This window comes from Drosophila sechellia, chromosome 2L, assembly GCF_004382195.2.
Source record: "Drosophila sechellia strain sech25 chromosome 2L, ASM438219v1, whole genome shotgun sequence".
Classification (NCBI taxonomy): domain Eukaryota; kingdom Metazoa; phylum Arthropoda; class Insecta; order Diptera; family Drosophilidae; genus Drosophila; species Drosophila sechellia.
The window spans coordinates 4,953,522-4,981,482 of record NC_045949.1 but is presented as its reverse complement, the minus strand read 5'-3'; the positions used below and the strand labels follow the sequence as shown (position 1 = coordinate 4,981,482).

General features: G+C 44.8%; 11 protein-coding genes and 1 long non-coding RNA gene across 15 annotated transcripts; 6 read left to right on the top strand and 6 right to left on the bottom strand.

Moving 5' to 3' along the window:
- Nucleotides 1-130: 130 nt before the first annotated feature.
- LOC6613444 (protein Hook homolog 1) lies at nucleotides 131-9,925 on the bottom strand. 4 transcript variants are annotated; one of them, XM_032721783.1, is made up of 7 exons: nucleotides 9,789-9,923; nucleotides 7,487-7,956; nucleotides 3,552-3,928; nucleotides 2,566-3,493; nucleotides 2,399-2,497; nucleotides 1,603-1,695; nucleotides 131-791 (listed from the first exon to the last, which is right to left on the bottom strand). In XM_032721783.1, the coding sequence occupies exons 2-7, from the start codon at nucleotides 7,952-7,954 to the stop codon at nucleotides 585-587; spliced, it is 2,172 nt and encodes a 723-aa protein (XP_032577674.1). In that variant the 5' UTR covers nucleotides 7,955-7,956; nucleotides 9,789-9,923; the 3' UTR covers nucleotides 131-584. The 4 variants fall into 4 exon arrangements, with proteins under 4 accessions (XP_032577674.1, XP_032577678.1, XP_002037918.2 ...); XM_032721787.1 differs by lacking the exon at nucleotides 1,603-1,695 and having other exon boundaries at nucleotides 9,789-9,925; XM_002037882.2 differs by lacking the exons at nucleotides 7,487-7,956; nucleotides 9,789-9,923 and adding an exon at nucleotides 6,081-6,272.
- Nucleotides 9,926-10,936: 1,011 nt separating this feature from the next.
- LOC6613442 (26S proteasome non-ATPase regulatory subunit 14) lies at nucleotides 10,937-12,355 on the top strand. Its single transcript, XM_002037880.2, has 3 exons — nucleotides 10,937-11,066; nucleotides 11,137-11,910; nucleotides 12,074-12,355. The coding sequence occupies exons 2-3, from the start codon at nucleotides 11,146-11,148 to the stop codon at nucleotides 12,233-12,235; spliced, it is 927 nt and encodes a 308-aa protein (XP_002037916.1). The 5' UTR covers nucleotides 10,937-11,066; nucleotides 11,137-11,145; the 3' UTR covers nucleotides 12,236-12,355.
- Nucleotides 12,356-12,458: 103 nt separating this feature from the next.
- Nucleotides 12,459-14,654, top strand: LOC6613441. Its single transcript, XM_032727294.1, is given in 3 exon segments — nucleotides 12,459-13,537; nucleotides 13,539-13,589; nucleotides 13,591-14,654. Coding segments are annotated over 3 exon segments (1,842 nt in total). The 5' UTR covers nucleotides 12,459-12,623; the 3' UTR covers nucleotides 14,468-14,654.
- Nucleotides 14,655-14,712: 58 nt separating this feature from the next.
- LOC6613440 (histone H3.3A) lies at nucleotides 14,713-15,541 on the bottom strand. The gene is made up of 2 exons (XM_002037878.2): nucleotides 15,166-15,541; nucleotides 14,713-15,075 (listed from the first exon to the last, which is right to left on the bottom strand). Exons 1-2 carry the CDS (start codon nucleotides 15,445-15,447, stop codon nucleotides 14,947-14,949), a joined length of 411 nt encoding a protein of 136 aa, XP_002037914.1. The 5' UTR covers nucleotides 15,448-15,541; the 3' UTR covers nucleotides 14,713-14,946.
- Nucleotides 15,542-16,013: 472 nt separating this feature from the next.
- On the top strand, nucleotides 16,014-16,456 carry LOC6613439 (gametocyte-specific factor 1). The gene has a single exon (XM_002037877.2). The coding sequence runs from the start codon at nucleotides 16,074-16,076 to the stop codon at nucleotides 16,353-16,355; it is 282 nt and encodes a 93-aa protein (XP_002037913.1). The 5' UTR covers nucleotides 16,014-16,073; the 3' UTR covers nucleotides 16,356-16,456.
- LOC6613438 (UDP-galactose transporter senju) lies at nucleotides 16,455-18,222 on the bottom strand. The gene is made up of 3 exons (XM_002037876.2): nucleotides 17,878-18,222; nucleotides 17,690-17,807; nucleotides 16,455-17,631 (listed from the first exon to the last, which is right to left on the bottom strand). The coding sequence occupies exons 1-3, from the start codon at nucleotides 17,960-17,962 to the stop codon at nucleotides 16,668-16,670; spliced, it is 1,167 nt and encodes a 388-aa protein (XP_002037912.1). The 5' UTR covers nucleotides 17,963-18,222; the 3' UTR covers nucleotides 16,455-16,667.
- A 55-nt stretch (nucleotides 18,223-18,277) lies between these two features.
- Nucleotides 18,278-19,862, top strand: LOC6613437 (eukaryotic translation initiation factor 3 subunit H). The gene is made up of 3 exons (XM_002037875.2): nucleotides 18,278-18,399; nucleotides 18,741-19,418; nucleotides 19,483-19,862. Exons 1-3 carry the CDS (start codon nucleotides 18,319-18,321, stop codon nucleotides 19,738-19,740), a joined length of 1,017 nt encoding a protein of 338 aa, XP_002037911.1. The 5' UTR covers nucleotides 18,278-18,318; the 3' UTR covers nucleotides 19,741-19,862.
- Nucleotides 19,863-19,950: 88 nt separating this feature from the next.
- On the top strand, nucleotides 19,951-22,818 carry LOC6613436 (serine/threonine-protein phosphatase 6 regulatory ankyrin repeat subunit A). Its single transcript, XM_002037874.2, has 3 exons — nucleotides 19,951-20,396; nucleotides 21,159-22,385; nucleotides 22,444-22,818. Exons 1-3 carry the CDS (start codon nucleotides 20,177-20,179, stop codon nucleotides 22,797-22,799), a joined length of 1,803 nt encoding a protein of 600 aa, XP_002037910.1. The 5' UTR covers nucleotides 19,951-20,176; the 3' UTR covers nucleotides 22,800-22,818.
- LOC6613435 (ankyrin repeat domain-containing protein 39) lies at nucleotides 22,800-24,077 on the bottom strand. The gene is made up of 3 exons (XM_032727298.1): nucleotides 23,952-24,077; nucleotides 23,680-23,886; nucleotides 22,800-23,623 (listed from the first exon to the last, which is right to left on the bottom strand). The coding sequence occupies exons 1-3, from the start codon at nucleotides 24,052-24,054 to the stop codon at nucleotides 23,388-23,390; spliced, it is 546 nt and encodes a 181-aa protein (XP_032583189.1). The 5' UTR covers nucleotides 24,055-24,077; the 3' UTR covers nucleotides 22,800-23,387.
- LOC116803547 lies at nucleotides 24,058-24,613 on the bottom strand. Its single transcript, XM_032727300.1, has one exon. The coding sequence runs from the start codon at nucleotides 24,588-24,590 to the stop codon at nucleotides 24,183-24,185; it is 408 nt and encodes a 135-aa protein (XP_032583191.1). The 5' UTR covers nucleotides 24,591-24,613; the 3' UTR covers nucleotides 24,058-24,182.
- An 85-nt stretch (nucleotides 24,614-24,698) lies between these two features.
- Nucleotides 24,699-27,916, bottom strand: LOC6613434. The gene is made up of 4 exons (XM_002037872.2): nucleotides 27,827-27,916; nucleotides 26,550-27,092; nucleotides 25,248-25,351; nucleotides 24,699-24,998 (listed from the first exon to the last, which is right to left on the bottom strand). The coding sequence occupies exons 2-4, from the start codon at nucleotides 26,629-26,631 to the stop codon at nucleotides 24,801-24,803; spliced, it is 384 nt and encodes a 127-aa protein (XP_002037908.1). The 5' UTR covers nucleotides 26,632-27,092; nucleotides 27,827-27,916; the 3' UTR covers nucleotides 24,699-24,800.
- Nucleotides 27,327-27,713, top strand: LOC116803548. The gene is made up of 2 exons (XR_004363652.1): nucleotides 27,327-27,427; nucleotides 27,485-27,713. It is a non-coding gene; the product is annotated as an uncharacterized LOC116803548 (long non-coding RNA).
- Nucleotides 27,917-27,961: the final 45 nt, after the last annotated feature.

Here is a 27,961-nt window from a genome sequence, read left to right as displayed (position 1 = left end):
AAATGTTCATAAAAGTCCGAAATGAATTTTAATTTTCTCTAATTCTGAAATAAAATTTCTATTATGCTTATGCATGATTTTAAAATATTGTTTAATTCTGTATGCAACCAAATAAATAACGCCACTTAAGAATTTACTCAGATTTTTCATTTATTTGCCATTAAAACTCCACTGAAACTCCACAAAACATGATGGTGTTATTCTCACTTGATTAGCTAGATCTACAAAAACTACGTACATTTTGTAAAATTGTATTTCTCTCAAGATGTTCGTATTTCTTAAAAAGGACGTACTAGTATGCCTTAAGCCTTAGACCAGAAAATATATATATGTTCGTAAAAATTAACTTATAGGAAAATTTTATACACTTCGTTGCCAAAGAAAGAACTTAACACGGGCGCCTGCAAAATTTAACAAAATTATTCCGTTAACAAAATAAAATTGAAATTAAAGCTGCCAGCCAATTAGCTGAAAACAATGCAATTTAGCGCTAACCAAAATCGTAGACATCGTTTTGCTCACTTTGGCGTGCAATCTAAGTGTTAATAATAAGTATACGCCATGGGTAACGACGAACAAGGACCTCACTTTGGCGTTCGGTTGGCGGCGCTGATCTTCTGCTTCTCGGCGTCGGTGAACTCGAGTATGCTCTCGATGGCCTGCAAATGGCCCTGGGAGTTCTCCTTGTCCGTGAGGAAGTAGAAGATAGCGCTCTTGAGGAACTGCAGCGTCACCTCCGGATCCACATGGGTGCGATTCTTCTGGGCTTCCAGCAGACGGCGATAAATTGTCTAAATGGTGTTGGATTAGTTTCGTGTACATTTTTACAATAGTCAGGGTTAGTCGAGTGGAGAGAGAGAAAAAGTGCAAGAAGAAGTGAAGAGAATTAGTCAGAATCTCCAGTATTCAAACGCAAAAATCGAAAGTGTGGTTAGTCCTTGAAATCAAATGTATTTACAAAGGATTCGCTTTAATCTTGGTAGTGCTATGCCATATGAACATTTAGGTTATAATGTTATGTATGTAACACTGAATAATTTTCGGGAGCGGTTATGGTTGTTTATTCTTACTTTTTCGGTCTTTAATTGGAAGTTAACTTGAGGTGAACCACATGCTAAATGGATTTTAGATAGAGATTAGCTTTGGGTGTTTTGTCTGGTACTCTCGTATCATCTAGCCATAGTGTCATGTATGAATGATGTTGTTACCTCTACGAAACGATGTTGTTCGGAAACAACAAGTACTTACAAAACAACGAAATAGATATGTAATAAAGGAAATCATTAGGGTGTTCACAAGATCTCAAAATTGTAGTTTCGATGGTAACCCAATAACCTTACCCTGGCCCATGAGCGCGAATGCGGATGAAAATGCTGGTTAGTCTCGAGGGTGTGGTGAGGTATGGGAGTTTTGGATGGTAGGACCCAATGTTCGATATAGCCAATGTGCGTGATCAAATCATAGATTGCAACTCAAAATATATCTTCTTTTCTTTTTTGTTGGGTTAATTTTGCCATAATAACTCAAAAGTTAGTTTAGTTAGTAGGGTTGATTATTTTCGGGTGGGGGTTGTGGGGTAGTTTTGTTAGGGAAATTACAAACCTTACGCGCGCCAAGTACCCACAAAGAAATCGCCTCTTTTGCAGTAAGGAGAGCATGATTACTGCCGCACTCTCTCATTCTGCACTCTGATGCCTACAAAAATAGTTTGTTTTTTGTTTGTTTTACGACAGAAATATTTGAAATTTAGAAAGAGTTGTTGCTTTTATCGGTTAGATGAACTAAAAAGATACACAACTGAACCAAAGAGAAGTACGAAGAAAGATAGCTAAGGTCAAAGTCCAGCATGCGATTGGAACGTTTGGAATTGCTATTGGAATTGAAACATGAACGGAAGTGTGTCAACTGTACTCGGTTATGCATGCATGCACTTGCTTGCTCGCCGCACTCCACTACGTGACTGTACTTGGGCTACTCGAACTCGCAACGGAATGGAAATGAAACAAATCAAATGAATTGAACGTAAACGATGTTGCATTTAATGTAAGTTTAAGTGTGTAATAAAATCTTGCTAGAAAATTAGGTATATGCAAAATGATCTTAACAGCTAGAAACGAAATTAAACGAAAATGTCGATTGGCGGGCATTTCAATTAGGTGCCGCTTTTCCAGCCAGGCAAAGTCAGCCCAATCGAAGTGCCACGCCCACAAGCCAATGGATCATACATGTATGTACGTATGTATGTATGCATAGGTGAATCGAATGCGTGGTGTTCTTGTCGCGTTGTGTTCTTGTTGTTCTTGTGGCGGTGTCGAGCTGAGATGCCTCACGATGCAACAAAATGCAACACACAAAACAAAACCGAAAATAGGATGAGGAATATATTGAAGAATCTTACGCGTATGTTCTCCAACTCGTCCTGCGTGCTCTGCAGCTGATGCAGTAGCTCATTGATCGACACCTTGCTCTCCGGCTGGCGCTGTGCCAAATCCAGGGCCTGCAAATGGACATAGGATCATCCGTTATAACCTTTACGCATCACTTCTAATACGAGTAAGTGCCTACCTGATCCGCTCGAGAAATGCGCTCCGCCTCCTGTCCCTGCTGGTACATGTGCAGGTACATCTTGTTCTGCTTCTCCTCGTGCTCGACCAGCTTGCGCTGCAGATCCTCCAGCTGCTTCTCCAGCTCCCGGATGCGCTGCTTGGCCTGCTCGTAGTCGGGCACCATGTCCGAGTACCTGGTGTTGCACTCGGCCAGCTTCTGGAGCAGCGCCTCCACCTTGTCGTTGTGGGATCGCTTCAGATCGCTGGTGGCGCTGTCCTGGCTCCGAATGAGCTCCTCGATCCGATGCTCGTACATGCTTATCAGTTCCTGTCGCTGCAGCTCGTAGTTCTCCAGATTGCTGGCGGAATCACCGCCGGCACCGCAGACCACATCCGCTTCTCCATCGGGCGTGGCTGTGCCGCATGCCTCGCTCTGCGTCTGCGAGTCCTTCGAGTGCACCGACGACATGGTTAGGTCCTCGAAGTGGCCGGAGTCCGCGTAGGAGCTCTGCATCTCCGCCGACATCTGCATGGCCTGCAGCGAGTGGTTCGCCTGCTGCTGCTGTTGCTGCTGCTGGCGACTTAGATGGCGTGGACTGCCCTTTGCGTTGCCCTCGTCCACCATGTCCACGATGGGCGAGACATCCTGCGAGGTCTTCAGCTCCGCCTCCCGCACGGTGACCGCATCGGAGGAGGCCGAACGCTCCTCCGGCGAACTGAGCGATGCCTTGAACAGGCGCAGCTCCACCACCTCGCGCGTCAGACGCAGCAGCTCCGTATCCTTCTGCTCCAGATCCTGTCGCGCGATGCACAGCAGCTCCTTGAGCCGCCGGATCTGGCGCTGTGCCCGCTGCGTGGGCGTCAGATAGTCGGGTCCCACCTGACCCGCATAGTTGGAGCAGTGCACCACGTACTTCATCTTGCGACCACTGAAGGTGGTGCCGTTCCTAAAAGTTAATCAAGGCTTTTAGCATGTCATTTGAATTTAATTAAAGCACCACCTACCTGGCCACATAGGGATGCTCGCAGGACATCGTGGAGCGACCCGAAGTGGTGGTGGCGAACGAGTACATCGAGTCTAGATCATCGTCCAGATAGGTACTGGGTGAGTCCGGTGTGACGGGCGGAGTCTTCGGCGAAATCTTGGACTCGTGCAGCGTGGACAGTTTACCCTGATTGGCCTTGACGCAGTTGCCCTGCCGAATGCAGCTGTGTGGCGTCTCTGTCGCAGTCGCAGCTACTCCGCTGGCCGGTGTTTGTGGCGTCTGAGGCGTCTGTGGTGTCCGGGGGGTCCTGCTGGTCCTGGGGCACGACTCCTTGTTGCTGCTGTTGCTGGAGGTGCCACTGCTGCTGATGTCACTGCCGCCGTTCAACTGGAGAGACTGCAAGATGGGAGATGGAGGACGGAGTGTGGAAGATCGTAGACTGGGATTAGTAACTATCTTTCGCCGATGTGGTGGCTGCCCCGCGATAGCTTAATCTTTCTATCTTTCTTTTTTTTTTTTACTTTTCAATTTTACACTCTTGTTAGCTATTTTCTAATTTTGTTGCGTGGTCGCTGGTCAGTCGTGCATGGGATTTTGTATGGATTTGGCAAGAAAATGGCAAAAAGTAGCCGCGTGAAATGCAGGGCAAGTCGATTCGCATTTGCAACGCCCCTAAAAGCAATTTGTTGCCATAGATTTAACAAAACATTGGCGGCTTTGCTGACTTTCATTGTTGTGCTGCTCTCGAAAATCCCCTCCCTTTTTTTTTATTTTTTCTTGCAGCATTTTTGTGGTCAATTAACTGACCATTAGTCTGGGTTTTCCAAGGGGGATATTAAGTATTTAGTTTTTAGTTTTTAGCATTTCGCTAATCGGACTAACCGACTGACTTAAATCGGTGGTGCATCGATTAAATCATTAAGTTCTGCAAATTATGGACGAATTTCTCCGATTTAACAAAACAGTTTATAACTGGAGCAAAATCATTTCAAAAACTATTCTACCAAAGCTATTAGTGTTCAATGTTTTTTTTTTAAGAAATTGGTTTTTTTAACTAGAAAATGTACTCAGCTGTTTGGGAAGCCAACGCATCCTTTTTATTCGCCTCCTTAAAAATCCTTAAATAAACACTTACCATTGCGCCACTAAAATACTCTGTATGTCCATATAAGCTGAATTAATGTTTTCTGAATCTGATTGAAAATGCAAATAAGCACTGATTACTACTGTACTTAGATATGAACATTTCAATATGAGCTTGTAAGCCCAACATGTGCCCCCCAATCAGTCAACTAATCATCTACTTTAACTAACTAGTCAATCCATTTAGCGTAAAAGTGCATAAGTAAGTGAAAAGTTCATTGACCTGGCAGTGCATCGATTCTGTTGTGAAGTGATTTAGACCAACTCGTCAGTTGGCCAACTGAAAACGATCCGTTGACAGCGATTTTTTCGAATGGAAAGCAAATCTCCTCAACTGTCACTGCATTCTACGCATTCATGGTATGTTTATTTCATAATCAGTAATGGGTTTCTTGCTCCATTTAATTGCCCAAGTTCTGGGGAATATTTTTTATGGCCTTACTACTGGTATGGCCAGCACTGGAGAAACTGTTTACGCACGGCTAAACAATGGCCAAAACCTGACTGGTTTAAAGGGGGAATAATGGCCAGCACACACTTGGCCACGTAATAAGCGACCCTTAGTTGCATTACGCACTTGAGGCCTTCTTTGAGCCATCAGAGAGTCACGTTCCCAGGCATCTAACTTGGCTAACACGGCGCTCAGGTGGCATCAATCGAGCTGCTGACCAAGAAAAATCAATGACTTTGATTCCGAACGGAGGAGATGGGCGGACACAATGCAGGTGAAAAATATCTGAAGAAAACTCACGTAATGGCCCATTCAGCCGACTTGGCCAAGTGCCAGTTTGCACTATTTTGGTCACGTGTTGGCAATCAATTTTCGCTGCTTGTTTTGGCCAAGTTTTTTTTTTTTTGGCTAAAAAACAAAAGGACATTCGAAACTTTGCATACTTTTCAGGGTCGCAAGGGTGGAAAATTCAATGGGATACTAATGGTTTTTACACGCTACTTTGATCAATATTATTTCAACTACTTGCCAAGCTTTTCATTTCCTGACTAAAAAGACTTAAAAACTCATCTGCCACTTTTTGCGACTTATGGTGGTTAAAGAGAGTTTCTTTATAAGCTGTATAAATCATCCCCAATTGTGGTAATTTCATGACAAGCAACAACTTTCAAAAAGCTCAACCAACTTGCTTAAAAAAGTCGAAAAAACTGGTTTAAAAAAGAATTTTTTGGACTTTTTCCCATGATTTTCCATGTATGTACATAATTATGTATTCACACGTGCCACTTCCGTTCTATCCCAAAAATACAGCACATATTCACTGTACCATTTTCGATGTAATTAGAACGTGGAGCGTTAAAAATCAATAACAATTATGAATAAATAACGTCGAGGGGCCAACGAACTGCCACTTTAATGATGGCTTAAAATACCTCGACCAAAGCGCGTAATTACCATTTATGAGCCATGGCCCCCAGTTGTTGGCTTCAATTAAAATCGCTCGCACACTGTACTTAGTAGGTACACTTGGGTACTTTGAGAACGCGAACTAAGCGAACAACAACAATGCACTAAAGGTAAAAATGCACGCTTGAATTGTTTAAACAATATCTGTGAGCCGAACCGCGAGTCTTGTGAACGCGGTGAGTGGAAAAAATCAACTGAAACGCAAATCACTTGGCCAAGAAGCGAAGAAGAGAGCGAAGCAGGCGAAGAAGATACCAAAAAGGTGGTTCAAGCCAGAGGCGGAGAGAGCAGAAAGGGAAGGGGGGGATTGGTCTGGGGGTGGTATTGTGGCCCAAAAGCTGCGCACTTGCATTTCCTGTTCTCTCAACCCCCCGCGAATCAGAAGAAAACACAAACAAGCCGAAAATCAGCTGTTTCCTAGGTACAATTTGGCAAGCGGAACAAGCGGAAGTGGAACGAAACAGCTGGTACAAAACAGGGTGGCTGGGTGACAGGGAGGTTGAGAGGTTGAGTTGGAGGTAAAGCGTGTGTAAGCTGTGTTTGTCTTTACCTTCTTTCCTTCTCCCTTTCTCCCATTTCCCCAGTATTATGCAAACTCGGCTTTGGGTTTGTTTTTGGTTCCCTTCGCACGGTACAAATACATACATATATGTATATGTACATATTTATATACTGCATCTGGTTTAATGATCGCTGTCAGCGGAAAGAGCACAAAATTGTAAGCTGCGTGTCATCACGACATGAACAAAAGTGCAAGTGACAAAATGGCATTAGCCAGCTAAATCAATTATGTGTAACTTTCCAGGAAACTTGAAGTCATGAGCACCATGCAAAGTCATTACTAACTTGGCTAAAGCTGCAGACTAAGGCGGGTTATAAACCTTTTCACTTAATATTTAATATCTTTATAAAAGGAAAAACCGCATTTAATGAACAATTCATTTCTATATAGCTTTTAAAGGCTCGTCAAATATAATACTTCATATACGGATATTTCTAGATAACATTCAATCCACTAGTCAGTTCTCAGAAAGTGTAAACTATCTTATAACCAACCAGATCCTGAGAACCCAGTTTTTCTAGGGTATTTAATAAGTCTAGAACAAACTTAGTTGCCTTTCCACTTGAACGTATGAGGTAAGCCAAACATATTTTGCCTACCCAGTGGGAGTGTTTCACTGGGAGTGCTCCTGAATTCGCGGAAAACGCCTCTAGAGTTCCATAGATAGTTTCGTAATACACTCATTACTTACCACAACGAGTGCGTATTGTGGTAGCCACCCCCTCGTAACCTTTAACCCGCCGTGCGAGGGCGGTTCTTCAATTACCAGCTAGTGAAAATCAATACAGAATATTGTGTAGTCACACCACCCACCCCACCTACGACAACTCACCAGATTTCGCGGCTTGCCGTTGGCCATGCTGCTGTTGGCCACCTTCGGAGCCAGTGCCTCCTTATCCAAAGACAAGCACTGGGTAGCGCTGCATAGTGCCTCCGTGCAAGCCCCCACTTCCGGTCCCTGCTCCGTTTTGTGGCCTAAATTGCACCAGCTGCGATTACGCCTCAAGTGAACCGGGTGCGAACGCGTTTCGAGACTGGATGGGATCGCCGTGAGCTTGGCGCGCGAACTGAATCCGCCTCCGCCGGCTGGACAGTGCTCAGCCCGTAAACCGAGCTCTGCGGGATTCCCGCGCAGGCGCAGGGAAGCGGAACGCCGGAAACGCGCCACGGCGGGATGTGGAATGCGTGTAGGCGTTGTGGATGCCGTGTGCGAGTCCTCCACGGGCTCGTTGGCCTTCTCCCGCTGCACTTGCTCCTCCACCGCCGGCAGTGACGTCTCCAGCTGCAGCGACGTCATCATTTCTGCAGAGAGAGAAATAATTGCAAGATTATAGACTAGTTTTGAATAAATTAAATATTAGCACAAGCTTTTTTCATTTTTCACCTTCGAAATTTAAATGTTTTTTTCAAAGAATTTAAATATAAAGACAGTTAACTAACCATTTTACTATTATGATAGTGAAATGCAAAATTGTGATTGGCAAAATGAGCTGCATACAAATTGAGCTAAAATCAATTTCTAATCACTGGTTGCACTTTCAAAATGTAAGCAATTTAATAATTGAATGCCTCGGATAAACGACTTCATTATCTTAAACGCTCGTGGGCTAATTAAAAAACTTTCTTCAGCCCGCAATTAATAATTACGATCTTCACTCCTTTCCGCTCGCCAATTGTTATTGTTGCACTGATTTTCTGGGCAAATCCCAAATGAAAAGTGAAATTAAGCATTTTCCCAGACATGCAACTCTCAGTTTTTTGTTTTCGTGTTTTCTGTTTTTTTGTTCAGTTTTTTCCCCTGCGAGTAATTACGAAATTTGTTTGTTGAGATCTTTTTCGTTTGCGGTTTCTGTGGATTCAATGGTCTCAATGTATCTGCCTGTTCTAGTTACACAAGTTAATACGATCTCAAAGGTCTTTGGGTTAAGTAATTTTCATTCTATTTGACACCTTAAAAGGTGCGCGAAATTCAGTTGAATATTTTCTGGCACTATCAGCAATTAAGTGAGACATCAAAGGTGATAAGATTTTCTGGGTCAGTTGGCAAATCAATGCGAAATGAAGTGTTATCTTTTTAAGCTTTCGGGCATTCTATTTATTATAATATATTATATTATTATATATATTATTATTATTATTATTATATTAAATATCATTTATAAGCATTTACCATTTATTTCTTCTATTTAATTTCTACAACTTACGAGCCTCTTTGCAAGACCCCAAAAAAACATTTCCCCCATCCAAAATAATTGTTTTACCCATCTGACCCTTATTATCTTCTCTGTTTCTTTGGGATTCCACTGCCACTTTTGCTAGCAATTAGAGCGACTATCATTGTAAAGTATTTCCGCTCATTTCTTTCGAACTCCGACGGCTCCAACAAAATGTTCAGTTTTGGGCGGTTTTGGGTTGAGTTAGGCCATAAAAGGTCAATTTCACAGCTGAACAAACGTGTTTTTCTCCACTTTTTTCCCCCCTTTAATATCGGCTATGTGCTTATTTGCCACGTTTTTGTAACCAGATGGAGTGCATTCACGTCATTTCTTCGAACGGGATTGATTTAAACGTTGACAAGGTCAATGGATAGCGTTTAAGATGCCCGAGTCAGATGTGAAACTATTTAATCAATGGCGAAATGGAGCACGTTTCTTTTGTTTTCGGCCTAAACAAATACCAAGCAGCTGTTTAAGTAATTAAAGGTACACAGAGCCAAAAACTTGCTGAGTTCACTAGCCTTGAGGCTAAAAGAATAATATTACTTACTTTAAATATGAAAGTATAATCTTAGATAGAAAATCTTAGATACAAATCATAGAGATACTTTAGTTTAAACTAATCACTTGGAGTAGTAAACTCGATTGATTTACTCGATTTAAGCACACACATTATTACCGAATTTTATTTTTTGTGTACCAATAGAACACACACACACCCCCTGTAAAAAAAGCTCTCTAAGTTCGAGTCTCTCACTTATCAACATTAACAACAATTTCGTGGCTGTGTTTCGTTGGGTGATAAGAGGGCAAGTCAACAGCGAAATACAAAATCGACACAAATACAAATAGTATGTCGGCCTCAGCTGAAATTCGCCACCTTTCAGCTAGAAGTATTAACAATTTGTATTTAATTACCTTAGTTTGGCTACGCTTGCGGCAAATGAGTGCACTATTTGCTGGCAATTTGTATGTGAATAATTGCAAATATCTTGAGCACAACGCTTAACCAAGCGAAAAGTATAAAACTATTAAACTTTAACAACAATTGTGTGGAGTGCGCGTGCTGGAGGCGAGCGACAAAATGCAACTGAAGCTGAAAAGCCGAGCGGCGAATGGAAAAGTCTGTGGCAGATGGAAAACCTATTGTTCAATTACCAAAGCGAGACGGAAAATGGAGTAGTCCGTGTGTTGCAATCGGATGGATTTTGGGCTTTGGATTTTGTAGCCGGTGTGTGGCGACGTCCCACCTTTTGATGGCATTTTAAGCGAATTTTCGAGCGTCTGGCGGTCTGGGAATCTCTTAATCGGAGTCCCCATCGCCCCAAGAGCGAGGTGAAGGCATAAAGAAGGCGCCGCATCCAAAAGGCAAAAGGTTTTTTGTGCAATTAATTGGCACAATAAAAACAAAAGGCGGCTCTGCATTGTACTTGCCCAAATCGTTTCGGTTTTGCCGGCGAAGACCTCATTTCCCATGGCATTTGACGGGCGGATGGATGGTGCATTATAAATTTTGCGGTGTTCGGTCTTGCGGAAAGTCTTAGTTTTCCTCAGCTCACCTCACTTTCGACCACACTACACACTCATTCTATTGTACCAAATAAAACAATGGAATACACTTTTTCCAGTACTTTCAAGTCCTTTGAGTTTGCTTTTTAAGTTTCAAGCTTGGCGCCATTTCCCATTATCGATAGTTATATGTGTCGATATAAAGACAGTGTTGAGAAGTGCTGGCTAATAGCGTAGACACATAAATATGTTAAAATAATGCACCAACAAATTAACTACTACAAATATTGTAAATAAATATAGAATGAAGTAATTCAACTGACTCTTTATTATTAGGTTAATTTTTTTGAAAACTATTATATACTATTACTATTATTATAATATAATATATTATTATAATTCAATAACTTTGGTATAAGTAGCCTTTTCAGTACATCCTGGACATTTTTTGTATAACTTTGCTAAAATCAAGCTAGAATTTGGCCAAATCGTCATCTCCTCCCTCCGATAGCTTTTCGATAGGCGATGAGCGATACAACCCTGTTGCGAGTATTACTTGCAATTCTGCAAAATCAAACGAGACGGCTTTGTGTTTTTTGTTGCTGCTTTCGACGAGGAACGTAAATTATACGTAAAACAGTAGGAAATAGTTGATACTTGCACACAGAGTGTCTACAAAACCCAGAGGTGAGCACTTGGCTTAGTCAGCGCTTTTCGATTGTTTCTAACCCCGATACGAATCCTTGTGCCCGGGTAGCCGCATAAAATGGATCGTCTGCTACGTCTTGGAGGTGCTATGCCACAGGCTGCCCCGCCTACAGATGCGCCCGTCGTGGACACCGCCGAGCAGGTGTACATCTCGTCCTTGGCCCTGCTCAAGATGCTTAAGCACGGACGGGCCGGCGTGCCCATGGAGGTGATGGGTCTGATGCTGGGCGAATTCGTGGACGACTACACGGTGCAGGTCATCGATGTGTTCGCCATGCCGCAAACGGGCACTGGAGTCTCCGTGGAGGCCGTGGATCCCGTCTTCCAGGCCAAGATGTTGGACATGCTGAAGCAGACAGGTCGGCCCGAAATGGTCGTCGGCTGGTATCACTCTCATCCCGGTTTCGGCTGCTGGCTGTCCGGCGTGGACATCAATACGCAGCAATCCTTCGAGGCACTGTCGGAGCGAGCCGTAGCCGTCGTCGTCGATCCCATTCAGTCTGTCAAGGGCAAGGTGGTCATCGATGCCTTCCGCCTGATCAATCCCAACATGCTTGTGCTGGGACAGGAGCCCCGGCAGACAACCTCCAACCTGGGTCATCTGCAAAAGCCTTCCGTGCAGGCCCTGATCCACGGGCTCAATCGCCACTACTACTCGATTAGCATAAACTACCGCAAGAACGAACTGGAGCAGAAGATGCTTCTCAATCTGCACAAAAAGTCGTGGAAGGACGGCCTCACGTTGTCCGACTACAATGAGCACTGTTCCATCAACGAGGACACCGTGGCCGAGATGCTGGATCTCGCCAAGAACTACAACAAGGTGGGTGATTCATCATCTCATTAGATATTAGTTAACCATTTTAATGAATAGCATTATTCATTGTCGAAAAAAACAAGACAATTAGTTTTCTATAGTTATGAAAAGCTGTAGAATTTTTTTGAATTTTTTTAGATTTTCATTGCTTTTCCTCATTTTCTTGCAGTCACTGGAGGACGAGGAGAAAATGACGCCCGAGCAGCTGGCGATCAAGAACGTGGGCAAGCAGGACCCCAAGCGGCATTTAGAGGAGAAGGTAGACAAGGTTATGCAGAACAATATTGTGCAGTGCCTGGGCGCCATGCTGGACACCATAGTCTTTAAGTGAATTTATGCATTTGCTCTTCTCAAACCAATTTCCCTTCATACCCACAAATCGCTAAGCTAATCGTATTAACTGATAAAAAAAAATGGCTTTTGTTCAGAGCAGAGTTTTACACAAAGTAAATTCGGTTTTTTATTTCGTTTAACAACTGGGAGTTCTGTATAAACCATTTTTATAATTCAAGTATTTTATTAAATGATTGGTGATGAGTTTGGAAAAAAAGTGCGTCGTGACACAAAAAAACATAATTAAGCATATGGTTCTAAACGATTTAGGGTCACACCGTAATTCGCCAAAACAAAAGATTTTAAATTTCGTACAATTTCATCAGATTTCTTAGAAGTCGACCGACGTCTTTGCTGATTATTTCCATATCAGTCGATAAGTTGAGATGATGGGGTCCAGACCGATCCTCAGCCTAAGCTGGCTGTTTCTTCTTCTGTGTAGTACAGTATGTTCTGCACATACCAACCTCGAGATCATGAAGCGAATGCTAGATGACATGGATGAAAAAGTCGAACCATGTCACAATTTCTACAACTCCTCCCAAAAGAATCTCAAGTGGCATGCATTTGCGACGGTGAGCGATAAGTTCCAACTCCTCTTCGACGGAATTGAGAACGAGGTGTTCGAGAAGCACAGCTTCGAGGAAAAATTGCAGCGTCTATACAAAATCTGTTCGACCATGGAGGGACCCAGTCTTCTGAGGTATTTTGAGCTGGTGAAGCCGGGAGAAGATCTCAACTGGCCCTTTCTGACACCCTGAGGAGGCGAGTGGCCCAAGGAGAAGTTTCAGTGGATGGAGGCACTGGCTCGCCTTCGTTGGTACGGCTACAATGACATCATGTTTGGAATGAGTATAAGACAGGATCCAAACAGTGGGGGGCAACCAATAGTGGTTTTTGAAAAAAAGTACAATTTTCTGTTCCGTTTCATAGAGTCGCTGCAAAATATTGGTCTGCCACCCAAATTGGCAAAGGAGATAGCGCCTCTGGATAATGCACTACAAGAAATGTACAGAAAAGATATGAGGTTTGAACACTATGTAAGCGATGCAGCGCCAGTGAAACGGATTAGTCTACGGCGGTTGGAAAATTATGGGGTGTCCCTAACCAAGTATCTGGAGATCGTCTTCGGACGCCCCTTTTCGCCGGATTTTGTAGTGCATGTGGAGAATCTGTACTACTTTCGGGAGCTCCAGAATTTGATGACTGCCGTTCGGAGCCAGGTGGTGGCCAATTATCTAACGGCACGCTTCAGCTTCTATACAATGTTCACGTTCATGAAGCATGGAGCTTCATGCGTGCCAATCCATGGAATTCGCCAGCAATCTGCTGTTCGAGGAGAGAATTCTGGGCCGGCAAGATATTTGATGCCATACGCCAGCAGCTAAACATCCGTCTCGAAAGGAACGCCCTTGAGCTGCCGCCCGCTAAGATTTCCTTACTGCAGAAGAAGTTAAATGGCCTGAGCCTGAGCATCGGCAATCTGACGGGAAAGGCGGGCCATCGCCGTTTCGTTACCCGTTACTACAAGGATCTTGAATTTGCGTACGACGAGGAACTTGCGACTGCTCACCTAAAGGTTTTGGAGCACCGAACGCGTGCCGAACTAAGCTTACTGGACCAACCGAACTTCAAAGACCGGCGATACATGCTCCACTCATATCCCATTTCAAATTTCTTCTTCGAAACTGCGTATGAGGAAAATGGAAATACGATTTATGTGGCCTACGACTTCCTGGCAGATGCTTCATTTGATCCCGACAGCCACGACATCTTCAAAATGACTCCCTTGGGCATTCGCTTTGCCCTTGAGATGTTAAAAAGTCTCGATCTTTTTAATTGCAAACATCATAAGGTCAATATGCTCCAATTGTTCGACGATAACCACATTATTACCGCCGGCGATGACTGTGTAAGCGCATGGACCCAAGACAATATGCTTAGCCAACGCGACCAGTACCTCGTTGCGCTCCATTTGGTCCACGAAGCCTACTTCGCAGAAGGTTCCAAGTTCAGCCAGAGGCAGCCCAACTTCACCACCATGTCTCTGAGGGAATTGTTCTTCTTCAGATTTGGCCAGAGTTCCTTCGGGGAAACCCTGTATTCCCGCAGCGATTTCGTCGAGGGCGGTCCGCCCATAAATTCCCTGACCAGGCTGCCTGATTTTGTCCAGGCCTTCAACTGCTTGGCTCCATGGGAGCAGCTCACCACCACCCAGCAATGTACATAGTTATAAGATACTTTTTATTCCAGTACATGCTAGATATATGTACTGGGATAACGACAAATGAATGCATTTACTACATGGTCTACCTCATTTTACAAAGTGATACCATAGAATATATGTATTTTGTACGAAACCATTCGAATAAATGTTCAATTGTTGCCGAGACAACAAGACAACAATTACAATTTAAGAGACACAACTAATGTACAGTCTGAACAAAATATATTAATGAACGCTTTTCTTTGTGGTTAAACATTTACAAAAAAAAATGAATTCGATTTTATTAGAACACTGTGTATTGATTACTTATCGGTAAGTATAGATAGACCTAAGTACTAAGCGGCGGCAGCTGCAGCCGGGGGTTTGGTTTTCCGCTTCTCCACCTCCACCTTCAGCTCCGAATCCCCCTCTCCAAGCGACAGCTGTGGGTTGCTAGTTTTGCCGCCACTGCTTTTCCAATCCAAGATGGCGGACATGGGCATTTAGGCCCGCTCGCCACGGATGCGTCTGGCCAGCTGGATGTCCTTGGGCATAATGGTGACGCGCTTGGCGTGAATGGCGCACAGATTGGTGTCCTCGAACAGACCGACTAGGTACGCCTCGCTGGCCTCCTGCAAATTGCGCATTTGAAATGGGAGAGAGACGCATTATTACATGACCGTGTGAAATAGTCGCGGAGTAGGGAGTGCTGTACACCATACCTGTAGAGCTCCAATGGCCGCCGACTGGAAGCGCAGATCGGTCTTGAAATCCTGGGCTATCTCGCGCACCAGACGCTGGAACGGCAGTTTGCGGATGAGCAGCTCCGTGGACTTCTGGTAGCGACGGATCTCGCGCAGGGCCACCGTTCCAGGACGGTAACGATGTGGCTTCTTCACTCCGCCGGTGGATGGCGCCGATTTACGGGCCGCCTTGGTGGCCAGCTGCTTGCGGGGCGCCTTGCCTCCGGTCGATTTACGGGCTGTTTGCTTGGTACGTGCCATCGTTCACCTAGTAATTAAGTGGTTTTGAGCAGATTTGACAATTGACCGAACTCTATGAAATTTTCAAGCTGAATGAAATGCGAAAGGGAGGGACGGGCTGGTTTACGCGCGTCTGCTCAATGTGACCCTATATGCATCGGGGGTATTCCTTAAAGGTCAATATCGTGACAGCTGTTTTGCAAAATGTTATTTTTAAGCTTAAAATGTAAAGTGAAATTTAAAAAAATGAATTTTTAAGTTTAAGTGTGGACTTAAAATTATAGTAGTGTTAGCTTAAAAAAGTAGACGAAAAATTTCCTCTGTATGCACTCAAGAAAATTGGGTTTTTTTTACCAAAAGTCAAAATATTTGTTCGAAAATGGAAAGCCATACCTCGTTGAATTCGTTATAAAATTTTCTATCGAACTGCATTCCAGCTTTAAAAAGTTAAATTTTTAACATTTTTCGCTAAAAATTGGGGGCTTAAATATGAAACAATTAAAAAAAAAATTTTTAAATCATTAAATAAATGAATCGAAATATCGTTACTTCTGATAACATAACCGATAATTAAAACTTCAAAACATAGCGGTACATTCAGCTTTATGAATTTTGTGTTTTGACAAACGGTTCTTGACTCTTCCAAAATGTCCGATTGCGAGTACGGAATTTGCCCTTACGACAAATCGCACCGCATCTTGCTGTTCCGGATGCCCAAGCACATCATCAAGTGCGAAAAGAACTACCGTGGACCGCCGCTGCAGACCTGCAAGTACAACGCCACGCACCGCGTCCTGAACATGGAGAAGCATCTGAAGGAGTGTGACTACTATCTCCGCAGCATCGAAAACCATGCGGTGCAGATAGCGCTTTCTAGTCGCATACCGCCCAAACTGGAAGATGGACATGATGTGGACACATCTCTTTAGGCTAAGACAAGCAGATTTCCAAAATGTTATAGACCGTGTACATATGTGGTAGTATATGAACCATAAAATAAAAAGCTTCTTGAAGAAGCAACCACAATATTCGTTTTCATTGCATTTATGTTCTGATTGAAATACACAATTGCGTTGAGAATCTTAAACTAGAGGAGCAAAAGTTTTGGTATTAACAAGCCTGTTGCTATTGCATTGCACAAAGCCTGGGGTCAAATACTTTCGTCTGGCGTTTAAAACATTTGCAGGCACTTTTCCACAACTATTTACAGTCTAAGATTACGTCTAGGACTAGCTACAGCATTACACCATATCGAGGTCTGATTCCGCCGCCTCCTCGTCGAGTAGCTTTCGTTTGTCCGTTGATTTGGTCGTGGCATCACTTAAAGTGGACAGCGGACGCACCTTGCCCATATTAACCACCGGGCTTTGGGTGTAGAGATAGATGGCGTAGGATACAACCGCGATGGCCAGCGCGGTGTTCATGTAAATGGGTATGGAGAAGAGGAAGTAGCACAGGACAGCCGTGAAGAGCAGCTCCAGAGCGCTCGCGAAGGTCTTTAGAATGGAGTTCATGTACTTGAGGAAGAAACTCGTTACAATGCCAATGGCCGCATTGTTAACAATGATGATTAGGACGCTAAAGCGCATTATACTGCCCAGATTCTGCGGACTAAAGGCATCAATGAGCTCGCCGCGCAGCAAGAGGATGACTGCATTGCAGACAATCGAGTCCAGGTACATGAAGACATTCTGTACAAAGATATTCACATCGGCGCCCTTATCTTTAAGAAGATACTCATTGTAAACGCCTGCCAGACAAGAGCAAATTGTCTGTGCCAGAATGAAGACGGCACTCAGGCTAAAATCGAAACCGGACATGTTCTTGCCGTGCGCGTGCGTCCCTGCGGCAGTTGTTTTATTATGTGACTGCAGCTGCTGCTGTATGGCTGCGGACTCGCTGTCATCATTCGCATCGCTGTAGAAGCTGCCGAAATCGACCTGCTTCATCATACAGCCGAGTGTCAGCAGTATGAGGGAGATCCACTGCCTTTGCGACAGGTACTTCTTGAAGATAATTTGGAATAGTATGCCCGTGACAACGACACGTAGCTGCAGTAGCAGATAGTAGGTGGTGGGATCGAATGTGGCCAAGTTGACAAAGGCCAAATTGTTGTACAGGCAGTAGAGAAAGGCGGGCACCATGTACAATCCCAGTACATTGCGATCCTTCTGAACATCGCGCACTAGGGAGCGTAGGTTGTTGCTGTGAATGAAATCGCGGTTTAATAGCGAGACAAAGGAGTGCCTCTACTCCTACTCACTCTCGGCAGTACAGACAGGTGGAGACTATCAATTTAAAAACCTCGGTTAGCAGCACAACCGTGACGGTATTGTAACCATAGGAGTTATTCGATTCCTGAGATGCTGTGACAAAGATGCCTGCAAAATAGACAGCAATTAGGGTGCGGCTTTGGCTTGCGAAGAAAGCCTAAGTAAGGCAGCTGCATACCCTGTCCTATGAATAGGGACATGTACAACAGGAAGATCACAAATGTGAGCTTGGTGGGGAACAATTCACGCCAATTAGTTGACATTTCTGCGGTCTTCGTACTGCCAGCGTTGCTAATGCGAAGAGAACCAAGACTAGCTTCACCCACTCTACAAGTTGCGGTAGCCGCAGTTATCAGTACCGTTCCGCTTGTTCGTGACAAGTGGGCCGTTTCTCGGTTTTCTAGGTAGTACAATTTTTAGTTTGTTTCTGTTGCTCTTCTACTGATAAACAAAAATATATTTTGGGCCTTTTTTTTATCGCTCGCCCGAACAGCTGATTTTAAAGCAGTGCACGCTTTTCAACACTTCAAACCACATTAATATTGTGGTGTTGCGAAACGCCCTTTTATGACTGCAGCCGAGTTCACGTCGTGGGTCTTTTCGCTTACAATTCGTCAACATGGCAAATCGCGCAAATCGTCATGCTGCCCGCACCGAGGATTCGGATAATACCATTAACTACGTCCAATGCGATGGACTGGTGAGTAGTGCTGCTGGCCAAAAGACCTGGCCGAGACTAGCCCGTGGCGACCGTTGCGAAAGCCGGAAAAGTTGATGCCACGCGCTGTCTCACAAATTTGCCTGCTTTGTGTGTGTTTGTATGGGTGTTCGCGAGGACATGGGCGTAGAGCTATAAGAAAAAGGGAGACCGGTCTCTTCATTACCATACCACAAAAATCTTCCTTCGAATGTTTTCTTCGCAGGAGCTATTAAAAGAAATTCCGAAATAGATCTACTTGCCACGCCCCTGTACAAATGAAAATAGTTGTTTGTCGCTCATTGATATTGGAACATAATTAATACGATCACTTCACCTTGCAGGCCGTCATGAAAATGGTTAAGCACTGCCATGAGGAGTCGAGCAACATGGACCTCGCCCAGGGCGCCCTGCTCGGTCTGGTGGTGGACAAGTGCCTGGAGATCACCAACTGCTTCCCGTTCCCCAAAAGCGGAGATGAGACCATGGACGAGGAGATGTACCAGCTTACCGTGATGCGTCGCCTGCGTCGCGTCAACGTAGATCATCTCCATGTGGGCTGGTACCAGAGCTCCGACGTGGGCAACAGCCTGTCAATGGCTCTGTTGGAATCGCAGTACCACTACCAGACCAGCATTGAGGAGTCCGTCGTTGTCGTTTACGATACGCAGAAGTCATCCCGCGGATTCCTCTGCCTGAAGGCCTACCGTCTTACGCCGCAGGCCATTCAGATGTACAAGGATGGCGACTTCACTCCAGAGGCATTCCGTACCCTAAAGGTCGGCTACGAGAACCTCTTCGCCGAGATTCCCATTGTGATCAAGAACTCGCCGCTGACCAACATTATGATGAGCGAGCTGAACGAGCTGCTGCCCGAGGACAAGGGGCACAACTTCCTGGACCTGGGCACCGCCACCGTATTGGAGAACCAAATGCGCAGCCTGATCGAGCGCGTCGACGAGTTGTACCAGGAGGCAGTGCGCTATAACAAGTACCAGCAGGTGGTCTTCAAGCAGGATACGGTACGTAGCAACTTAATTAAATATTTAAATATTCCTAATCGCTTTCCTTGCATTTTTTTTTTAGGAGAAGCACCGTGCTCTGGCTAAGCTGGCCGCCGAGAACGCCGTTCGCACATCGAAGGGAGAGCCCACGGTGCCAGAGGATGAAGTGATCAAACAGTTCCGCCCCATGACTGCGCCCAACCGCCTGACGGCCACCATAACCTCCGGCCAGATCAATACCCACGCCCAGCATATCGCGCAATTCTGTTCGCAATCGCTGGCCAAGCTCTTCATCACGGAATCGCTGCAAATTGCCAAGGAAGCCAAGGAAGCCAAATAGACTAGCTAATGTTAATCGTTTTTTAAGCTGAGGCAACAAAATTCACTACCTACAAACATAGCAACTGCACACGCAGATGTCCGAAATAAACCAAGCGAGCGATGAGTGCGCTTGGAAGCGAACTGCCAGCTGATTTCTTCTTTATTGTACTCTCCATTTGCTCAATAGACTGGCCAATTCAAACCGCCCCAAAAAAACAAGAAAAAACCACCACCCGCTGTGCAGGCATTGGTACTGCTTCTGCGCACGTCGGATCGTTGGTTTCACTTCTCTATGAGACTTTCCGGGGGAGTGTTGCTGCCACTGACGACATCGACGCACTTTTCACACCACCCCACAAGCAGCTGCTTATCATTTGGTTTGTTCTTTTCGCTTCGCCTTTTCGCTAACCAGCTTCAGTTAGCCTAACTAACTAAACTACTAACCCGATGGCAAAATGCTGTCCTACGACCTCAACGAACGCCTGCTAACCGCCGTCCAGAGCGGAGATTTCGAGCAGGCTCTGGGCTGCATCATGCAAGGTGCCCAGGCCTCGTATGTATCGCCCACTTGCGGACGCACTGCCGTGGGCACGGCGGCCATCCTGGGCGATGCCGAGCTGTTGGAGCTGCTGCTTCAATCCTGCGAGGAGCCCGAGCTGAATGCCTTTCATCAGTGTGAGTTTTCCTTCCACTGGTTCGTTCTGAAAACAAACGAAAGGAACAACCCAACGAGTTACTTCTGGAAATTTTAATTGCATTAAAAACAGACATATAGAGAACATTAAAAAAAAGCAGTGGGTGAGCTAGATAATATGTGTGTTCAAGAAGTTATATTGTTTAAAGATGGAATATAATCGAGATAATATAATAGTCAATGGATCCAGGAAACGAACTAGTTAGATACAAGAAAATTTTAATTGCAGTGCAAGTGCGTTTGTTCACTTTATGATATAATATATAATATATATGATATATATATATGATATGATATGATATATATGATATGATATGATATGATATATATGATATATATATATTATACCATACATAATTTATTATAATTTTAATACCACTACTAAGTTGAGTGATCCAATTTTAGTCGGTTAATTTTGGACGTACTTTTGTTGTGCATTCTTTTCTCGTGACCCAAATTGACTTGAACAAACCTCTTTTCGGGTCTATCCAACATAATGCAAGCACAGAGAAAAGTAAGTGAAGGCCGGAAAACCGGTTATCGATTGGTTGGCCAGTTAACTGGCTGATAACAATGGTCGACAATGGGTTCCAACTGCAACAAAACCCAGTAGACTCTGGTAGTTCTATGTGGCACGTAACGAAAATCTTGTCAAACTCAATGAAACACTTCATTCAGTCCTAGCAAAAAAAATTTACAAAAACTGCTTTCTTAAAAAGTTTTACGTTGGTTTTGAATTGCAGCGAACACGGATAGCCTCGAGATCGAGCGGACGCCCGAGGGTATGGAGAAACTGGAGTGGGTGGATGAGTTCGAGAATAGTGCGGAGAATGGAGCGGTCAGCGGCGAAGATGATAGCCAGTTGTATCGGTATTATGCGAAAACCTTCGAAACCACCGGAGAGTTCATATCATCCCAGTGCTGTGTCTCCTGTCGCGAACATGATCCGCATCTCTACGATGCCGAGGTGGCCACTCCGCTGCACTACGCCGCCTGCTGGGGCCACGAGGAGTGTGTGCGCATCCTGTTGGAACACAACGCACCCGTCAATGTCGTCAATAACGATGGATACGCGCCGCTCCATATGGGTGCCGGCTTCGCCGGTGTCACCGAGCTACTGATCAAGCACGGAGCCTTGGTGAATGCCAAAACCCTGAGTGATGGCAAGACCGCTCTTCATGTGGCCATCGAAAGCAAGTGTGTGGAATCTGCCCGTCTACTGCTCCAAACGAACATCAACATCAATGACACGGATGATGATGGCGAGACGCCTCTGATGGCGGCCATCGCCTGCAGCATGTTGGACGTAGCTGAAGAGCTGGTGAAGCGAGGTGCTCGCATCAATATCCAGGACAAGCAGAACCACACGGCCTTGCAGTACGCGGTGAGGGGTCGTCACTGCCAGATGGCCAAGTTGCTCTTAGAGCGCGGAGCACGGCGCCTGGCCTCCCAACACCTGCTTCATCTCGCCGTTGAGTCCGACGTGACGGAACTGGTGGAGCTCCTGCTGCAGTACGGCGAGAGTTTGTCCGTAAGGAATCCCAATAACTACACACCCATCATGCTGGCCATCCATCTGGGGCGTCACGAAATGCTGGAGTATCTGCTGAACGCGGCTGAGGAACAGCGCAAGCTCGGACTCTACTCGGATGTCAACGATGAGGGCTTGGTTCTGTTTGCCGTGCAGCAGAGAGTATGGGTTAAGGAGTTTAGCCGCATACTGCGTGTATTGCTCGCCAAACTGCCCAGCGCTCGTAAGGATTTCTATGGCTCCTGTGCTCCGACAATCGTTTGTGGCCTGATTTACTGTCAATCTCCGTTGTCCAGGGCCATTAACCTGAACCGCCTGGAGGTGGCCGAATTCCTCATCCACGAGGGCTGCAATCTGGCGCAGATTTGCCGGTCGCATGTGGTGAATGAGCTCAGATCCAATTGCACACCAACAAGATTGGCCTTTGCCAGGTTGCTATGTAAGTTGCTTACTTTGATCTTAGTTCCTATGAAGTGCATAGCTAGTTCTTTTCATAGGTAACGCTGGCTTCCAGTTTCCGCACAAGCACCGACCGCTGCGCAAGGACTGGCCACCAGCGCGGCTGGAATTCGAGCGGGAAATGTGTTTGTTTGGCACCCAGCCACGCTCCTTGCAGACCATCGCTCGCCTGGAGATTCGTCGGAGTATCCTGAGATGCCTGCAAACGAGGCCGGAGGTGCAGGAAAGATATCTTCCTACTCAGGAGCGGTCATCGCTGGGCAGGATCTTGGATGAGTTCGCCATACCTGCCACTTTGAAACGCTACCTCAGCGACTTTGACGAACTGCCGCTGGTGCGGGGTATGGAACCGGTCGATATACCTGTTGTTAGATGCACTGAGTTTTGGGATTGATTGCGCTTTACGTATTTATTCAGATTATATAGGTTTTATATGTTTGCTATAATGATAGGTAGCGTATAGTTTTTGTAAATTGGCGACGAGTGTGTAGGAAGGTTGTGTAATAGTTTCCTTAATTTCAATTTCAACACCAGATTGATTAACAACTTCGATACACGGACTCCGATGTGATATTAATTTTCTTACGATGTATTACAAATTTTGAACAGAACTTTCACGCTAATCTCGCATTTTTCAAAACGAGTTTCGTGTGCACATCCTGTTGGGCACAGAGTTTTCATTGTTTGTCTAAATTACTTGCACATTTTATGTTTACTAGGCATGTATATAGTCTATATAGATGATTTAAACGATTTATGTATCCACTAGGTTAATTTGACTACGCAAACGTTAAGATTACTTTTCCCATATACAATCGATCTCGCACACAATGCAAACAAAGAAGGACGTATGCAATTTCTAAGTAGGATTTTACAACGATATCGGGTGCAATTTTATAGAAAACGTGTTAACAGACTCAATAAACAAAGATATTTAAACCGTAACGAATACAAATATGTTGAACGGGGAATGACGAGTCCTTTAGGGCTTCAGCAGCAGCTTAAAGTCATCATTGGCGTTCTCCATGATGTACTCAAATGCAATTTTGTCCTTTTTATCTTTGACCAGCTTAAGAGTCGGCTCCTTCGCCAGCAGAATGCGACACACCTCCAGGTGGCCCCGCATCACTGCTCGATGCAAAGCAGTCTGTCCGCACTCGTCCTGCAGCAGAAGATTAGCCTTGTGCTCGACCAGTAGCTTCACGATCTCCAAGTGGCCTGTCGCCAGGTTAAAACTATTAGTATTGATAGGATGGTATTGCAATGGTTGTTACCCATCATGGCTGCACGATGCAGCGCGGTGGCTCCTGCCTTGGTCACTGCATTTACGTCTGCCTTGCCCTCGTCGAGAAGCAGCTTGCAGATCGGCTCGTTCCCATTGCGGGCCGCATAGTGCAGAGCGGTATAGTCGCAGCCATCGCGATCCATTGACTGGCCCTTCTTGATAAACTCCCTTACACGCTCCACTTCGTTATAGATAGCTATGCAAAATGAAGGAGTTGGTTAAGGATGATAAAACCATGGGATTCACGGGTGCATTTCTTACCTGCATTCCAGATGCCTCGATCGAAGTCCATGTCGCTTAACGTCTGCTGTGCCGGCTGCGTCTGCTTGTGGCACTTGCAGTTGTCCGCACTATGTGGATCCATCTTAGCCTGCCGATTATTTCGAGATATTCTCTAAAATTCCGAGTTCCGAATTCCTTTTCCTCTTCTTTTGCTTTCGCTTCCAGTTGCCTGATCTTTGACGCTATAACAGCTATAACTCTTCCAACGAATTAGACCTCACGTTGCATGGTCCAACAAATCTCGGCTTCGCCGCAACTGCAGACAACCTTGTAGCTTAGCTGGGCCAGAGTGTTCAGCATAACCATGGGCGGCACTGCCACCATAATACCATTGACGCACGCCTTAACACCGTTCTCGAAGCGCTTGGACAGGGCTTGAACTTCCGCCTGATTCAGACCAAAAATGGTGCAGGTGTAGTCGTGCAGCGACCCCTTGACGGTCACGTAGGCAAAGTTGCCCTCCGACTGCAGAATGGGCACCGGTATGGTCACCACATTGGCCGGTACGGGGGCGGTGGCGGCGTTCAAGGATGCAGCCGATGCCGAGGACACGACAGTCGAAACTACTTCGCTATTGAGATTCTGAGGTTCCTTCAGCCCGGTTGCGCCCTCACTCATAGTTCGTTCGTCTGCGGGGACTCGCTTGGTCACCTCCTTTGCTCAGAGTATGTTATGGAACAAAATTCCCTAGGTTACTATAGTTATTTTCTTTTCTTTTTTTCACACCGAAACACGCACACAATTCACACACACTAAATTTTACAACTAGAGTAGAGTTCTTGGTTGATTGCTGCTCTTTTTTTTGTTTGTTTTGGATTGGATGCGTCTCTATTCAGGCGAATCCACCTTGTGATAGTTGCCTAAACTGGCTGCCTCGCGGCCAATATTCGATAGATTCTCTCGCACCACGGACTCGGCTTCCAAGGGTTCTGGTTCGTCGAACTCCTTGCGCATCGTCCACATGTACTCGTTGTAGTCCTGCTTCACGGCAGTCGATGAGCTGGCCACTACGCGAAATCCCAGGATCTAGAAAGAAAAATGCAGAAATCGATGAGTCACTGGATAATTGAAGGTTCAATAGAAAGGGAAGAACTTGAGCTGATTGCCAAGTGGTGTGGAAGGTTTTACAAAAATAATTTATCAGTGTCTTTTGGGCGATAAAATAACTGCTGTCTCATTAGATAGAAGACTTTAGTCTAAGACTTATGTTTGGCTTTAAGAAGATAGCATTCCAAGTAGGTATGTATGGGCACTGGGATCCGAAGGTGTACTCACTTCTAGCGCCGATAAAATCCGACAAGGATGGACTAGGTAGACGATGGTGGATTCGTCGCTGTAGCCGCCGCAGGAGAACTTGTTCAACTGCTCGATGTCGTCAGCTGGAAGAATGGGTAATGGTTATCACTTCTGGAAAAATCGCTTTCCTTTTCGCTAATGCTTAAACTGGGCAAACAAAAGATAAACTCAGCTGTGTCGAAAGGTGACGTCAGCCGAGGGCAATTGTCTTTCAATGTGAGTGTGCTAATTAAGCGAAATGGCTAAAGAAATATTGACTGCTGTTTCATAATAAACGAAAAATGGGAGTATCTCGTATGTTCTTTGTCCCTAGACGATCCCAGTGCATTGACTTCTGCGCCGCACAGATACTACTTCCAGAAATATGCACCGGAATCGAGTGGATATTGTATGTGCTCTACGTACGGTTGTATATATAAATATCTACATATATAAGCACGACAAGCCGCTCTGCCAGGCGAACTGCACGCAGCGAAAAACAAACCCAAACTGACGAACTGAAGACCTCGTCTGCGGGCACCAAACTTCGCACAGTGGCGGTCGAAAAAGCGGAATGGTGCGGGCAGGCGGATTCCCAGGGGCAAATGGAGTGCAATTAAAGGGCAGCTGTTGATTTTATGAGGAAAATAACTACGGCACAGCGCTAATGGTTATTGGGTAACCAGCAAATAAATATAGCTTGCAGTAGATTTTTTTTATATTTGATTATTGTTTCAGTGAACTTTACTGTTACATTACAACTCAAAATTAAAGTAGAATATGAGTGTCAAAAAATAATTATAGGATTGGATTTTACAGATGCCTTCAAGGTTACATTTATATCAGTAGTTTATTGAATACAACTAGATAAAGTTTCAAAATATTACATTGTATTATTATGACATTAAATAAACGTGCATTTGGTCAGGTGGCAAGTAAGTTTCGAATCACAAAAAGAGTGTTTTCAAGTTTGAACAAAAGACATGCTAGATATTGAAACAATAATATAATATATAGAAATCAACAGCTAGTGGCTAAATATTCATACAGCCACTGTCTAACCATTCAAAAATTGTTTTTTTGGTAGTGCAAGGTGGAAAAACCGAAACGAGCGTTCAGAAATCTATCGTGATGTGCGCTATCGTATGCGTGGAGGTATAATAAAGTATATCTGTGTGTTCGTATCTGTTTGCCAAGCTCTCGAAATGAATTGTGTGTCGCAATGGTAAACAGACGACATATAAAGACGAAACGAAACCAAAAAAAAAATGAGATACTGTATCTACGCGGTTCAGGCTTTACCTTTCAACCCGGAGACGAGCACCCTCCATGGATATTTGTGGCTGTAGGAGGCTAGATTCCCCCGTATGATTATGTACGGCATTTGGCCCGATTACTGCTGGATATATCTGCGGATTAAGTAGCGCGGGCGTGCCAACAAAAGCCGTGAAACGTAAGTGAAAACCAAATGAGATACGGACGCCGAAACGAAACTGGGGGGCAGCTAATGCTCGCTGTGGCGCTCTGCTGAAGGCTGACTCTCGACTGAAACCGAAATCGGGTTCCACGTTGTCGACCAAGAGGTTTTCCCAGCGCTAGCTCAGCTCTACTGTTGTGGCTATTTTGTTTGGTTTGGTTTCGTATTTTTATTTCGCTTTTGGGCGTCGCGCAGCGCGGCTCTCTGAAATGGTTAGCAGCTTTTTTATTGGATTAGCCTGCGGCGTAAGGTGACAGATACCCAAATGACAAAGTGACGCACTCTGGCCAGGATAATCACTCGGCCGATATATGTACGATATGACCCATCCCAGCGGCGAAGGCGGAACATATAGTTCAGGGGAAATTCTAGAACCAGATATTACTGCAATTTATATATATTATTTTAAATAAAATTAATTAAATTTAGCCTGTGAAATGCTAACTTTCCTAAAAAATGATTAAAATTAAAAACACAATCCCATTCGATCAATGCTTTCAAAACATTCCAACAGTGCGAGCGCAAATGGAAATTTTGAAATAGATTACCTTTTGGCAATCCCCCTTGGAATTCCACTGACGACACCCCTGAGCGATGCGCTCTCTCGCTCGCACTCGCTGCGGGTGGCACCCCGCGACCAGTTGCATGTGAAGCTTTAGTCAGTGACTATAATTACTGACCTGACCGACCGGTCGGCTAATGAGTAAGTATTTCTGTCGCTCGACGCCCAACGAAAATACTAATAAAATGAAAATAAAAGTCCAACCAAGCCGGTCAACAACTCCTACACAAATACACATACATACACACAAACACACGCACACGTAGGCGATTGGGGTCCTGGCAATGCACACGCACACACCCAGTGGGCTCAAGTGTCCTTTGCGTGTTTGGGGCACACAAAATGAACGTGAATTATGATCAAATTTCGAAATAAATAAACGCGCGGCTCCAAATGATTTTTATGCCACACAGCTGTCGCAAAATGATGTCATTTGAATTTAATCAACTTCGCCCACTTTTTGAGATGTTTTCAGCTTTTTTCCTTGTTGCTTTTGGCCTGCACAGCAATGTGTTGGTGTTTTCCTATTTAAGAGCTCACCTGTTAAATTAACGAGGCTTTATTTTAACAATAATGCGTTTTTTGCCAATTTGTGCAATTTATTTTCCTTAATTCCTCGTAATGTAAGCCAGGGCTGGCGCGTTCCAAACACTGCTGTAAAGTTAACAGCAAGTA